Source organism: Nelusetta ayraudi, unplaced genomic scaffold (genome assembly GCF_046127955.1).
Source record: "Nelusetta ayraudi isolate G7.1 ecotype Tasmania unplaced genomic scaffold, CSIRO-AGI_Nayr_v1 ptg000031l, whole genome shotgun sequence".
NCBI classification, from domain to species: domain Eukaryota; kingdom Metazoa; phylum Chordata; class Actinopteri; order Tetraodontiformes; family Monacanthidae; genus Nelusetta; species Nelusetta ayraudi.
This window is the reverse complement of record NW_027466081.1, coordinates 3,548,407-3,563,838: the sequence shown is the minus strand read 5'-3', so window position 1 is coordinate 3,563,838 and position 15,432 is coordinate 3,548,407. Positions and strand designations below refer to the sequence as shown.

Genomic DNA, 15,432 nt, shown 5'->3' with positions numbered 1-15,432 from the left:
TCTGTCTTCAGCCAAACTTCAAGAAAGATAAATCATTTTTTTATGGATATGGTCATTTGTCAACCAAAAAGAGCAGAGTATTGCAGAATTTTGATGTTTTAAAATTTTAATACATCTACTGATCGCCATAACAAAAAATTAATAAAAAAACAATACTGAAAACAAGCAATACTAAACACGTCTGAGCAGATTTCAGTGTATGTTTTCCAGACGGTTTCCATGCTTTACAAACAAAAAATTACTCAAAACAGCTAATTATAATGGTCATCGCGTGGTTGTGAAAGCAGAAAACCAAACTAATCACGTATCACGTTAAACAGCATCAGCGCACATGAAGAAAACTACACTCTTCATTTGCTACCTTTGGAATAACACAACAGTAAAATGTGAGACTTGTGTTTCAACCGCTCACTTGGCCCTCAGTTTTTCCCGCTCCTTGGGCAGCTGCGAGGCGATCCACTCTGTGGTGCGAGTGCGCGCCTCCTCCCAGGAGTACCTGGGCACGTACCCCAGGTCCCTCTTGGCGCCCTGGTAGGAGAAGCTGAACGGCGTGTTCAGCATGGTGAGCAGGTGCCTCCTGAGCGGCGGGACGACGCGCACGAAGGGCCGGAGCATTATGCACACGGCCTCCATGATGAAGCAGAGGACGTAGAAAACGCCCAGGGGCACCGGCAGCTTCTTCTGAATGTCGAATCCGAGCGGCGCCGCCACCGCGTGGTTGAAATCTGAGTAGCTCACGTGCGGTGTGTCGTCGGAAATGAAGTAGAACCTCCCCCCGGCCAAGGTCCTCCTCTGGGGGTCTCTGAGGCTGCGGGCGGCCTGGAGGTGACCTGCCGCCACGTTGCCCACGTAGACCGGGTTGACCTTGGCCTCCGGCAGGGACATCCGGTAGAGGACGTTCCCGTTCCGAATGCCGTCCGCCACGTGGCCCAGCAGGAAGCGGCAGCCCTCGCCGTAGATGTACATGGGCCTGAGGGAGCAGGTGGCCAGCCGAGCGCCGTTTGGGAGGAGCTCGTTGTGGGCCTGCAGGGTTCTCTGCTCGGCCTCCCTTTTGGTCTTGCTGTAGTTAAACTTCAGGGCGCATTCGTACTGGGTCTCCTCGGTGCCGTTGACGATGGGCTCGCCTTTAGAGTTTGGCCCCATCACCTCGATGGTGCTGGTGTAAATGAAGCACAGCACGTTCTCCTGGATGGAGGCCTCCAGAAGCAGCTGCGCCCCTGCAAAGAACAAATGTAATGTCTCACATAAAGGAGAAACCTTTTTTTATGTAGTTGTTATATGAGTATTATGACCTGGCTCGGAGGTCACACAAAATATGGACGTCACAAAATTTATTCAAGCAAGCTCATTTAAATGTTTAGTCGGTGAGTCAGTAATGTGAGCAGTGTGTGGTTCTGTGTGCTTTCGGCAAAAACCAAAATCGCATGAAACGGAGGGAGAAAACATCCAAAACCCATGGAGGAGAAAGACACGACCAACTGGATCACCGTTTAGGTGAGCGGTGAGCAACAAGCCCCTAAACAGGAAGTAGACGAGCCCTGAGGCCTGAAGCCAAGGAGCTGTAATGACAGCACGGAGGCCTTGTCACAATGTAATGTAATAAAAGCTTGAAAGACAGATGATGGATCGCTGAGACTCCTTGTGCTGTTATATTTTTGTGTTTAACGTCTGGACATGTAGCAAAATTCAACCATTTTAGCTTTTTTGGTCATTTATAAAATAATTAAACAATTACAGAAATGGTTTAGTTGTGAAAGAAACAAAGGCTATGGCAGCATGAGAGCTGATCAGACCGGACATGATTACCTCTTTAAAAGAAGAGAGAATAGGACTAAAAGCTCAGACTGGCCTCAAGCACAGTTTCAGCAACATGTGCAACAATAGAAAGCCCTCTTCTGTTACTAAGGAGCCTTCTCCCTTTTTTTTTTTTTTTTAAAGTGTTTTGTACCCTAGAAGAAACCAATGTTTCAAATTAAAAGCAGCCTGATCAACTGGTTTTTATCCAAAAGTGTAATTACCAGTGCACGGAATAAGTTAAAATAACTATTACGCCACTTTTCATATGTCTGAACAACATAGAACACTAAGAACAACATTTTTTCAGCCAAGACCTTCGATCAGAAGATTAAAAATTAAAAGAGGAGCGGCTGAATTGACATCCTCACCTTTGACATTGATCCCATATATCTCGCTCTCCTCCACCGCGTCATGGACGTCTATGATGGACACCAGGTGGAAGACGACGGTGGCGCCGCGACACACCTTCCTCAGGAAGTCCCCGTCTCTGATGTCGCCTTCGTAGGGACTCAGCTTTGTGCTGCCTCTGCAGTCTGACATGAAGCAGTTAAAAAAGATATTGGCTTCTAATACATGACTATATAATTTAAGAAACTGTTGCGTGTGTGTATATACTGAGGTGGAAAGACAGACGAAAGGGCACATTTACCACCCATAGTGCTCAAAACGTCGGGTGAGATCTTTTGGTCCATCAGTCGGATCTCGGCCAGTTTCTCCTCCTCCAGCAGCAGCCTTACCAGCCTCTTTCCCAGGAACCCGCAGGCTCCCGTCACCACGCACACGTCCCCTCGCAGAGACATTGCAGGCCGATTACCTCTCGGTGAAATTGCGGAATAAAAGAAGACTTCTTGGAAGACAAGAGAGAGGAAAAAAATGACCTTAGGCGCTCAAGCTCGGTTCCTTTCCTCAACTCCAAGTACTTTCTTTGAAAGTAGGAGAATGCTGCGATTCGGTCAGGGGAAGGCGGCAGAGGAGAACTGGGCTATTTTCTGGAGACTAATAGTGGGCTGGAATACTTTATATGCCAAGGACAGCTGCCGTTGAGATAACTGGGGGTGGGGGGGGGGGACAGAGCCAGCATGTGACAGAGAAAGCCGAAGGCAGCGGTTTTTGTAGCTTTTAGAAAACTAAAGGCATAGATCAGGTCAGCATCACAATTTGCAGGTAAATGTCAGATTCTTTGTTTTGCGCTAATTTCTAAGAGTTCAGAGCTTCCATTTACTGGTCATTCCATGTCTTTAATGTATTTTCCCTTCTGTGGAGCACCCTGAAGTTATTAAAAGCTTCACATTTAGCTCTTTGTTTGTTTGGTTTCACTTCCTGGTAAACTCAATGCTTTGCTGGACCTTCCGTGCGTCTTTAAGTTCAGAATGGTATAGGTGAGGTGTTGGTGCCCCACGTTATGCGATTGTGCCGGATTTGCACAAAATTCAGCATTCGAACAAACTCATTGTAAAGTGAAGTGGTGCAAGCAACAGAAGTAAGGCACTAGTTTGGAGAATTTGGCGGCAAAGTACTATACAACTGCAAAAGAGAGGTCAAACAGTCTTGAGTGTGACGGTGTGGTTGGCTGCACTACAGAGTATGAATCCCGCCTCCCCCCACGAGGCAGCTGGGACTGAAAAAACATTTTCCTCAATCTTAACTTTTTCTTCTGACATGTTTCCTGAAAGGTGGAAGCAGAACAGTATTTCTTCACTCCAGAAGAGACATGTTTGGAGAAAGCAATTTGTAATTGTGTGTAATTTACCAAACCAAATGATGCACTTGAAGTATTAGAAACATGAGGAAACATCTCACAGAGATATCACCACGTGGTTCGAATATTTCTCCACCAGCGTCGTGATCACATTAGGCTTGGTTTGCTCTTGAAAATAGTACTTTTCTGTGTGCGTCTTCGGTGAAAAGCCATAATATTTCATGGTTATTGACGAGTACCCTTTTAATAAGGGGCACCAGTGTTTCAGAAAGGTCCCAGAGCGGTCCCAAAGTGTGGCTTTAATTGTCAGGCAGGCCTTTAGCTGCTTACGTCAGTGATCAATTCATGTCCAGTTAAAATTGCTTTAGTGCCATTTAACGTGGTTCTATATAAGGCGCTCAGAGATTTGAGGAATACATCCAAGCGTTTTGTACAGTCTTGTACCGTCTGCCGCTGCTTGTTATCTGTTGCCCTTGATGGAGACGTTTGTGTCAGCGCTCAGCGCTGTCTTATCTGCAAGTCGCAAGGTTGAAGTCTCAAGGGTGGAATTCCTCATCACTCACTTGTGTGAGATGTAACAAAGAGTAAGTCTGGAAACTGGTGTTAAATGCCATGTTACGACCGTCTCAGTTTCAATGAAGCGCTCCCCCGCACGCCCCTCATGGCCTCCTTGAACCTTTTTGAAACAACGCAAAATCAAGGCCGCTTGCTGGGGGTTGTTGTCACTAAAGCTGGGAGAGATACCAGTGATGCACAGCTACTAATTTCCATAGCTGTGCATTTCGGCACACACACTACCAATGGATCAACAAAAGAATGAAAAGATTTTATAATCTGCTGGGAGATTAATCTGTATCTGCCGTGTCTTTCTTTTTCTTCTATAGTTTATCCCTTTAGAGTGTACAGTACCATACCTGGTCATTTCCAGAGGCATCTTATTCTAATTAGCACAATAGTAATAAACATAATATAGACAGTTGCTTTGCTTATTGGCTCTATGCAGTGACTTGCTAAAGTTGTTTTTAGACTGTATCATCACGAATGAGAAGTTCCTCATGACTGATGTCCATAAAGAAATGAATGCTTTCATAATCTTAAGAGTCTCTATTCTCTTGTAATTTTACATACATATTAAAAGAAGAACAAAGACAACTTTCAGAAACTTTAATTGGGTGAGAAAGTGTGTATGGAAACTGAACAATTGTTAAAAGTCACTCATGAAAAATTATCTTCTTTAAACCGCTATTTACACTCTGGATTTTATATTTTTAATATTGTGTCATTTCACCACATGCTCAATAAAGGGTTAACAGAGTTTGAGTCCATAAAGTATGCCATTCAATGAAAAAGTATCAACTCTTACTAACAGGTTTTTTTGTTTAACTACACTTTTAATTAGAGCAATGTCCTTGTTCATGTGACCTTCAGCAAAACTGTGGCTTAAAATGTTACTTCGCGCTTGAGGGAAGTTTCCTTTTTGAAAGAACAAGGCATGTTTGTCCTCTGAGACCACTGCCAAAATGTCTCCAAAAAAATATGGATAAACACACTATGGACGCTGACAATCCTTATTTCATGATAGTACAGATAGCTCACACTGATCTTATAAAAACCGTAGCAAACATTTCAATTTCCATGGCATACATGGTGACCAAAGGTTTGTTTTCATCAGCAAGTATAAATATACTGTAGATAAAGCAAATATAAATCCGTCTGCTGCCTAGATGAACAAAGCATAAGTGCATGAAATGAAAAGGGAATAAAATGGCATGGTAAAGTTTACCATAAAGCTTTACTGGTGTCGAACTGCTCAAGGCTTGCGCCTTTCTATCTCCCACCACACAGCGTTTCCTGTTCTCTTCGCCCCCACCACTTGTCTGACCACAAACGCACACAAGCTCTGGTTCAACTCGCATGCCAGTTTCCCTGTGACCGACTGTGACAAAATCGTGAGAAACACGTCTTTGGTAGTCTTTTTTTTTTTTTGTTGATGGTGGTGGTGGACCAGCTAACGCTAATCCGTAGGCAGCGGGCACTCCTGTATCTGAGCCTCGCCCACCGCGTCCTCGGGCACGTGCACGGTCATGGTGCAGGCCCGGATCCCGCCGAGGGGCTCCAGCACGTTGAACACCCGGTCCCAGACGTCCCGCTCCGGGTCGTATCGCTGCACGATGTCCACCATGCACCTGCTGTTCCAGGAGTAGCCTCCCACCACGTAGATGTGCCCGTTGAACGTCGTCACGCCCACGTCGCTTTGGCCGCGCGGCATCGGCGACACCGTCGTCCACTGGTCGCTCGCCGGGCAGTAGTACTCGCAGCCCAGCACGTCGTCGTAGTCGCTGCTGCCTCGGAAGTGGTTCCCGCCCATCACGTACAGCCGGTCGCCGACGGTGCACATGCAGTGCAGGCCGCGCAGCTCCACCATGTCGGCCCGCCGGCTCCACGTGTTGATGCTGGGGTCGTAGCACCAGAGCTCCTTTTGGAACGTGTCGCGGGTGATCCCCCCTGTGGAGGAGAAGTATCTATCATACGGACAGTTCAAGCTGCCGTTTTGTGGTCCCAAAAGGCAGCAATGGCTTTGTACCATCAGCAATTGTAAGTAGTGTTGCCAACCGTTCCTTAAAAGACAGAATTGTCCCGTATTTGGCAATGAAAGGGTGCGTCCCGTTTTGAATAGACACGGGACAGGGTTTCTCCAGTATTTCCGAGTTGTCTTGGACGTACATTTAGTATAGTTTCCATCGAGTTTGCTGCGTAGCTTGCGTAGAGTGGGCTATGAATCAGGATCACTTTTTCTTTTCAGCTTTGTTTATTCAATTCCGTTGTAAAAGCCATCCATCCTGCACTTTATTGATTGTTGTGTGAAAATATGTTCAATTAGCTTATTGCCAATGTCTATTGGTAAAAAAGCAGTTCAAACTATGTGAACCATATACTTTTCTGAAACCCCATTTTCAGTTTTTAATGAACATAACTGGCGAGCCACTGGCCTGTGATGGTCATGGCCTCGGGCACTGTGGGAGGCGTCCTTTATTTTTCTGAATGAAAGTTGGCAACACTAATTCTCAGGCTGAATAGTAAAAGCACGTGATGAAGACTTATGCTGATTCTTCTTCGTCATTCTCTAAGATCGTCCTATGGCTTTGTATGGTGAATGCAATTTAAAACTGGGATTGCCGAGTTTCCCCTCTGTCCAAATAAAGATACCTTGATATTGTCTGAAATATTCCTTTCCTCACACCTAAGATTACAAATTTGCTTAACTGTGTGAAAAACAGAGGCATAAAGTTGTGCGTTGGGTCTTAACACAAAATGTATGTGTGTATGGATGTGGTATACACTGCAAAGTATTAGTAACATATATTTTCAGATGAACCAGCAACAGTCTCGGGCTGGGGGAAACTATGAGTCACATCTTGTTGTCAAATTTTGACATTGGTGTTACTGTAACACAAAAAGCGACCTTGACCAGTGTTTCTAACAGTGTGTCGCAGTCTTCCACTGAACTTCACAGAGGGAGTGGGAAAAGTCGGCGCACAAATAATTTCTCTTCCTCCATTTATACTAAAGATAGACTTTAGTGATGTTGCAAGGGACGATGAAACATCGCTTATAGCCCTTCAGAAACAATACCCCTAATCAAATTTTGGTTCCGCCCACTCAGAACATGCGGGAGATCCAGCAAAGTGTTTTTGCAGTAAGCTACCAACAGAGAGCTAAAAATACTGCGTTTACGGGATCAGTGGAGTGTTTTTGGATGGTCAAGACAAGGTTTCCCTGATGTAGTCTCACTAAAGATGAAAAAAAAAGCAGATCTTTAAACAAACACTTCCACTGAATTTCTAAATTATGACCCACAAACCCCCCCATCCCCCACCCACTTTTTTTTTTTTTTTTTTTTTTTTAAAGACCATGGCCCTGGGAGCCGTGTCTACATCTGCTCTTGTGTTTCCTGTTTCTCTGGGGCTGTAGACACTGTCACTGCTTACAAACCGCGAAATCGCTTTCGCCGTCCAAGGTTGACGAGAAACCTGCTTGAGCCGAGCCACGCTGAGCTGAGCTGAAAGAGAGCGAGCTGCCGAACAGGAAGTGGTTTTCAGAAAGGTCAGCTGAGTGGGCTTTTAACTGCAAGGCACGTTGCTTGTGCGTGAGACTGGTTCACGTGGTTGAAAAGTTTCTAAGTAAATAGAGCATCTGGAACTCTTACATGCACCACCGACTGGACAGTTGATGTGTTCCCCTAAAACACGGTATTTCTATTGTGGTTAAAAAAAGGAACTCCATTGTTCTCCTTTACGTTTAACAAAACAGCGTTTAAAGCTTTGAACCATCTAATGCAGAATGTATGTAGTCTACATGCATTCTGTCAGTTACTTTTCGTACAGTAAGGCGACTTGGTTCCTCGCGACAAAAGGCAGGCTGCCTGTCGTCGTTAGCTCACCTGAAATGTACATGAGGTCCCCGTGCACCGTGCCGGCATGTCCATAGTGAGGCTCATACATGTTCTTCACAAGGCTCCACTCGTTCTTCTTCAAGTTGTAGCACTCCACCGTATCTGATGGAAGATGACGCATGGGAAGAGATGGTTTCACGTTAGCAGCAGAGAGGATCATGAGTTTTGCTTTATTTGTAGTTTTTAGTTTTCTGTGTTGTTTTTTCTGGGCTTAAGTAATCATGTAAAAATCACAATAATAATAATAATAATAATAATAATAATAATAATAATAAGAATAATAATAATAAGAATAATAATAATAAATAGTAATAACAATAATAATAATAATAATAATAATAATAATAATAATAATAATAATGAATGACTATGTTATTGGTCCATAGGATGATATTTATTACACAGGAAAACAAACATATGGCAATAAAGTTCAGTTCAACACGGAAATGGTACAATATTTTGGATTTTAGTTATTGATCAGCTGTTTTTGTCTCTCAGTCTACTTTTGTTTTTCGTTGCATTTCTCCCAAGTCCTCCCACACAGAAACTTTGAAAACTACTACAATTTTGCCCTTTGTTACAATCTCAATTATCACCTGAAGTCTGATTTTCACAACTTGGAGCTGGCTACATTAAAAACCCACCAAAGAATGGTGTGAATTGGTCTGATTATTGTATGGATAAGAAGACATCAATTTCAAGCTCTGAATTTGGACTTCTGAGGTGAGTGAAACAGACACAACCGGAGCTGTGGGGGAGAGCAGGGCACAAGCGCACTGCTGTTTTTACAAATTACAAAAAGAAAAACATGCCACGCATTTCTACTGCGGTTTGCAACTACCAGACGTTTCCGTAGACATCAAAGCACTTCAGTCAAACCTGACGATACTGGCACAGCCCAAACTATCGTCCTTGTCTTCCTCATCTGTTCTGACCAAGGTTCTTAATCATATACAAGGACAGTGTTCTGTTTATTTATTCTATTCACTTATTTAGAATAGGGACATGCATATTGGTGAACATTTGGACTTTGCTACATGTAAATATACCGGATTCAAGACCACAGCTAATTTATCTGTTGCCCATAGGCAGGTTGATGTAACAACAGAGAGACAAATCAATAAGAACTGGGAGATATAGGGAACAGGAAACAGTCGTGCCTTACCGATTTCTCCTGAGGCATTCCGTCCGCCAACTGCAAACAGCTTTCCCGCCAGAGCGCTGAGGTGGAAGAAGGTCCTCTTCTCGTTGAGCGAGGCAATCTGAAGCCACTTGTCGAAGCGCGGGTCGTAGCGGTAGGCGCTGTCTATGGCCGTCTTGCCCTTGGTGTCGTACGTACTCTGGCCTGTAAGGTCAAAAGGTGTTAAATTGTCTACATTTTTGGTTAAAATTTAAAGTCCCTCTGATTGTCACATCCTGTAGGATGTGAAATTTGTCCTCGGCATCGGACCCATCCCCTGAAGGAACGGTGAGCTTCCCTCCGGCGATGTCCAACCCCAAATACCGAGTGCCAAGAAGGGAATGGCTCCCGTTTTAATAGTCTTTGTTGTGACCTGGCCAGGAATGTAACCCACAACCTCCCAGCATCATTGAGGACGCTCTACCTCTAGACTACTGTGTTGGCGTATTTTAGCATCCAAATGAAGTAAAAACCATGAAATGAGTGACAGAACACCGTGAATTGTTGCCATCACTGACCTCCAACGATGAAGAGGAAACCACCCAGCAGCGCCACGCCGTGCTGATAGCGCGGCTCCTCCATGGGCTTCAGGGCCTTCCAGTGGTCCGTGGTTTCGTCGTACAGCCTCAGCTCGCGGCTCACCACCAGCTGCTGCCTCATCACGCCGCCCAAGGCCAGAATGTGCGTGGCGTCTGACCGAATCTGCGTCCGATCCGTTTGAAGGCCCGGCTGCATGAAGGGCATCATCTGGTAGTTGCTGGCCTCCAGCAGCAGGTTGACGCAGGCCGTCTCAGAGCGCATCATGGGCTGGCCTCCCTCCTCGTCGTCCTGGGAGATCTGGATCAGCTCGCTGGGGCTCATCAGGGGGAAGCGAATGTGACGCATCAAGGAGTGGACGGAGGAGCAGCGGTTGGGGGCGTCGTGCTCCAGCCACCCCCTTGCGATGCGGTAGAGCTCCATCTCAGAGAAACCTTTCAGGGAGTTGCTTGCAAGCATGTTGGCCATGGTGGTCTCGGATAGCTGCAGGTAGCGGCCACACTTGACCAGCGCCAGCAGGTTTTGGCTCACAAACGTGGCTAAGTAAGAAGAATAAAAACCCCACAACTATGTAATGCTACTTTGCTTTTTTTTCTTTTAAAAAAGACAGACAAAAGAGAAAATGCATGGTTGCTGTATACAGCAACCAGTCACCAGGGGGAGCAGTCATGTTGGTTTTGGTTTTTGCAAGCTGGTAACATTTTCAATTTTCCTGCTATTTGGTTTGAACCAAATTTATGTGACTTGAAGACTGATTGACTGAGGAATTGTAATGTATGATACAGCTATAATAGCTGCAATAGAGTTGGTTGTTTTTTTTTTTGTTTTATAACACTCACCTATATTCTGCAGCAGGTCCTCCAGAAGCAAGTCCTTGGCAATTTGCTCGACCTCCACACAGTTATCAATGGTGATCTGCGTGAAGGAGAAAAATGTTAGAAAATGACTGTCTGCAACTGCCTTTCCCAGGCTGACTTTTAACAAGCAGCAAAACACAGTAACTCACGCATGCCTTTCGTTTTCTCGATTAATTGCCACTGAGGGCAAGGGTGTCTAAGGACAATGAGACACCCAAAGGAAATCCACAGCCTAATGAGCTGCACCTTCAGAGCAGCTAAAGGTGACCCGTGGCAACCTTCAATAATGAGCTACCGCAATATCGGACGGTGGAAGCCATTAAAAAAAAAGAAAAACAAAACAAAACAAAAGCCTCACCTCATTGCTCAGCAGCTCGTTGCAGAACCTCAGAACAGGCATGACCTGCAGAAAGTTGGCCGCCTCCAGCGTGTCCTGGAGATTACCCATGTCCAGGCTGACTTTGGAAGTGTAAATGAAATCGATGATGTTCTTCAAACCCAACTTGGTGACCCCGTGCAGCTTGATCTCCTTCATCTCCTGCTCTCTCATGCCTCCTGAACAAGGACAACGAGGAGCCAGCAGAAAGGGAGGAGGACAACCGTGAATTTGCATCACTTGAAAAGATTAGTGTTATTTTAGCCAAATGCGGCAAAAGGGGGCTGCGTCAGCAAGATTCAAAGCTGCCCTGCTGATACTGAAGGACTCTGGGGCGAGCACAGCAAAGGGTTTATACTTAGGCATAAAAACGTTGTTATATGGTAATTTCTTTGTTCTACTTCCCCTTTTCCCCACTTGTCTTCCTGGCAAAGTGAAAGTACACTGCAGTGTGTGGTGCAAAGTTTCTACTCCTACTATTTCCACTGAAGTAGTCTGTATCCAAAACATTTCAACATACACTCAGCTGATGTAATGCAATCATACTTCCCTTGCGGTTATGTCATTTTGCAATTTCGTTCACAATTGTGTTCCACCCTTGTATTTAAAAAACATTTTTACATTATTTCTCGTAAAGCCATGCATTGTGTTCCAAATCACTCCCTAATGTGTGTTTTTTTTTTCTTTTTCATAGCTACCATTGGACGCACCTGTGAACATGGCCTTGAAATAGTCACTGGATGAAGCCATAATGACTCTGTGGACGAGGAAAGTTTCTTCGCTGTCTCCCGGAATCAGTACGACGTCACAGAGAGTCTTGTCTCCCCGGAACATGTCAAAGCCCTGAGGAAAAATTGAAAGTCGGCTGTTGGGTTTGTAACAAATGTATCCGAACGTCCCTCGAGACAAACAGGGAACAGGTATTTGCCCTCTGGCTAAGTTTTCTTATTGTGTTAACGGTGAAAGCTAACCCTAACCCCCCAATCGTAACCCCAACCCCTAACCCAGGTGTAAATGTAGCTGTTTGGTACACTTATTTTGAAATGCTGAACTTTTGTTTTTGTGCTCTGGGACGCTTGTTGTTTTCGCTGGCTTGGAGACGCAAGTGCTGAGATGTTTTTTGCGTACTTTTGTTGTATCTTTTTGTTTCGTATGTTGAGAGAAGTGTTTGTGTTCGGGCACGCTCACTGGGAGGGAGAGGACAGCTTTCAGGATAACTGCCGTTGGTTGAGAAGCAGGCTAAAGTGGTCAGTACTAGCTTGTCTGTATCGTCTGTGTTAAATATGTGTTTAAATGCGAAGCAACGTAATTTTCATTATTATTGTAAGAACTAATGTTTTATTTGTATTTGTCTGAACATTTAGTTCTACCGTGTTCAATAAACATCTGTGAAGGAACTGGAGTCTTGTTTCCTAACAACTGGACGGCATACCAGGCATGGGCAAGCTGTGGCCAATGGACCATATGAGGCCCATTAAGCTTTTTGATCCGGCTCGCCAAGCTTGAAGAAATTATGTTAATAGTAAATAAGTCATAAAATAGCTGTATTTGATCATTTTTAAGAGTCATTTCAATATAGAGCTAAATACCGTGGGGCTTCAAACACAGATACTTTGTTGTAATGCTTTTTTTCATTTTCAATAAACATTAAAACAGATTTTCCAATTAAAGCCAGGATATATTTTTCTCTCCTGAGGGGGGGGTCACCAAAACACTACATCCATCTGCTCCTGCTCCGGCTCCTCTGTCATATATTAGAACACATTGTGGCCCACCAGTCAAACCCCTCACCTGCCCTAACCCCTAAACATAACCCTAACCCTAAATTTAACCCAAGGGTTAAAGTTTTTAGAAAATAAGGCGATGATATGATAAAAGAGCTAAATTCAATTCTTTAGTGAAAACATACCTGCAACACGGCGGCGCCGTGGTCGGAGCTGCTGAACACCTTCGACAGTGGCTGGGGTGGCAGTTTGGGTTTTGTGGCTTTGTCTGGGCACTTCGGGGCCACTGCTGTGGGGGGGCTGACAGTGACTGAAGGCAAAGCTGGAGCTGGTGGAGGCGCCTGGGCCAAAGCCGGGGCCGGTCTGTCATCTATCAAGCCAAACAGGTAATATTAGGAGAGAAGGAATCTCTTGCCACATGTGTTGCTTTGAGACCTTTAAGAGGACAAACACCTTGTTGAGGAGGTTGGTCGTGCACCGCCGGAGGTCTGTTCTGGTGGGCCGGGGGTCTCGGAGGGTCCCTGGACTGATGGCGGCCACTCAGGCGAGACCATCTGCGGCCCAGCCTCCCTTGCATGCTGTCATCCCCACTTCCCCTACACACAGCATTGCATGTGAGGTAATTATTTGAGGTTTTTCGCTCAGTTAAACGGAACAATAAAAAGACACAGAAAAAGTGGTGCTATTTTAGTGATGTGCAGCTTTTAAAGAAACGTCCAATGCCGGTGTTTGAGTTCCTTTTTTTTTGTTGACACATTAACTCCTAGAAATGTTGCTTAATTCAAGCTTCTTCTCTTTAACCCTTTATAGTGCACTCAGTGGAACAATTGCATATTTAAAACCAAGTGTCTATGGAGAATATAAGAATGTAATTTTTCATGTTTGACTTTTAAAAATTGTTCAGTTTCAGGCTGAATTAGAGTCCATCAAGAAGGCAATCAAGAGACGTCAAACAACATTAAGACGTCAGTAGTCAGGACCTTTTTGTTTGTCAAATATGTTTTTACGGTGTGAAAGCAATTTCAGGAAGTCACTGCATGGAACCAAGAAACAAAGCCCCTCAAACCTCCTGATGCAACCATCAGCACGAAGGCAATCCATGTTATATTCATTATTATATTAGCAGGGCATGGATTATTATGCAACACAATCAGAATAACAGCAATACCAATAACGAGAACATGAACAACAATAAACCTAAACACGCTTAATCCTTACTCTATTCTAAAATTACATAACCCTTTCAATTCATTTTCAACATTTGGAGGCTGAAGGTTTAACGGCCTGAACGCCCTGTGGCAGTGAAGCGTAAAAAAACACCTTACCCCATGTCATTGGCCTCTTGTGGTTGTGGGCTGCCGTTGCGCCGGTAAGACCTCCTACATGGACGCCAAAGCAAGCAGGGCAATAGTTCATAGTTATGACTTGATTGGAACATACGGACATGCAAGATTTTGTACCTTGTCAGGATATTGAAGTCTAAATTTGCATGTGGCAAATATTAAATAATACAATTTCTGTATTTGGCTGCAGTCACAGTGTCGTGTTTACAACAGATTGCAGAGGGCTCGACAACAACTTTGTAACTCTGTAAAACGTTTCACCTCGGTTTTTTTTCACCCCACTCTCTCTTCTGCTGCCACATCTTGATGGTATCACTTGGAACACATATTGCAATATCTTCCATCAGTTATTGCAATCACGTGCTGCAATTTAAGCAGTTATTGTCCTATTGTAATCTCGCTTGCACTAAACTCGCAAGTATGTTGTAATGTAGTGTCATGTAATGGCTCAGAGTAATATATTTAGTGAAGCATTGCACTCTTCTTGCAAACAACCATCTTGGTTTTTTTTTCATTTGGGGGAGCGGGATTTTTAATATCACTTTTGATGTACGAATGTCACGCGTCAGTATTTCTGGTGACTTCTGTGACGGAGTACAAAAAAATCTGATTTTAATTGAAAAAAAAAAAAAAAAATCAAAAAGTCTCTTTTTTAGGACCTGAATGGTCAAGAAACTGCAAAAGCAAGAAGAATCTATTATTGATGTGTTAGTTTTGCAGAGCAGGTCCACAACGCACTTGCACTCACTCTTGATTGTCACAGTACTGTATAAATGTGACCTAAGTCTGCACATTAAAGAGCCAAACACACTAGGCGCTAAAATTGGTAAAAAAAAATTAAAAAAAATCAACATTGTCGGGTTTCTGGTTTTGCCCGAAAGATCGAACGACAACCTGCTCTTTCCTGTCAGCGTGCTGTTATTCTGTTACGAAAACGTTAATAATGCTTTATGGTCATGTGATGGACCTTTGTTTTGACCTACCTGAATGAAAGCTTCCTCAGAAGACCCGATCCAAGGCCTTTCTCCAGCCTGCTTGTCAAAACAACCAGACACGGTTGAAACCCTGTGCCAGAAATGTCTGCTGCGCCACTGCAAGAAGAAATGAAACGTTTGCACGAGCATCACCGCCTCTCTAGGCCAAGTGAGGCCGCAGTCACTTCCTGTGCTACTTCTCTTTTTCAGCATCTGCGTCTCTTTGTGTCTTGACAGCCATGTTCCTCACTGTATGCAACACTGTATAGAAGGTTCAAAAAGATTCAATGTTTTAGGGGGTTTTCAAGTTTCCGTATTCAGTAGAAAAATACATAATAACCCTTAAAAATATGAATGTATTCTACTCATTTCCTCGGAAGTGATTATGATCGTGAGATGCAGGCTTTGACATAAATAAAGCTGGAGGACCAGATGAGAGCAGGAAACAAACCGACACATCTGAAAAGCATCCTGAAGTTGTCTTCCTTTAAA

At 44.2% G+C, this 15,432-nt stretch overlaps 2 protein-coding genes across 2 annotated transcripts; both read right to left on the bottom strand.

The window, feature by feature from the left end:
* Positions 1–88: 88 nt before the first annotated feature.
* On the bottom strand, positions 89–2,782 carry hsd3b1 (hydroxy-delta-5-steroid dehydrogenase, 3 beta- and steroid delta-isomerase 1). The gene is made up of 3 exons (XM_076030892.1): positions 2,447–2,782; positions 2,166–2,330; positions 89–1,217 (listed from the first exon to the last, which is right to left on the bottom strand). Exons 1-3 carry the CDS (start codon positions 2,595–2,597, stop codon positions 409–411), a joined length of 1,125 nt encoding a protein of 374 aa, XP_075887007.1. The 5' UTR covers positions 2,598–2,782; the 3' UTR covers positions 89–408.
* A 2,708-nt stretch (positions 2,783–5,490) lies between these two features.
* LOC142891398 (kelch-like protein 9) lies at positions 5,491–15,089 on the bottom strand. The gene is made up of 11 exons (XM_076030890.1): positions 14,950–15,089; positions 13,949–14,002; positions 13,077–13,219; positions 12,809–12,993; positions 11,610–11,742; positions 10,882–11,078; positions 10,506–10,581; positions 9,648–10,205; positions 9,115–9,294; positions 7,938–8,051; positions 5,491–6,001 (listed from the first exon to the last, which is right to left on the bottom strand). Exons 2-11 carry the CDS (start codon positions 13,951–13,953, stop codon positions 5,511–5,513), a joined length of 2,082 nt encoding a protein of 693 aa, XP_075887005.1. The 5' UTR covers positions 13,954–14,002; positions 14,950–15,089; the 3' UTR covers positions 5,491–5,510.
* Between the last annotated feature and the right edge of the window lie 343 nt (positions 15,090–15,432).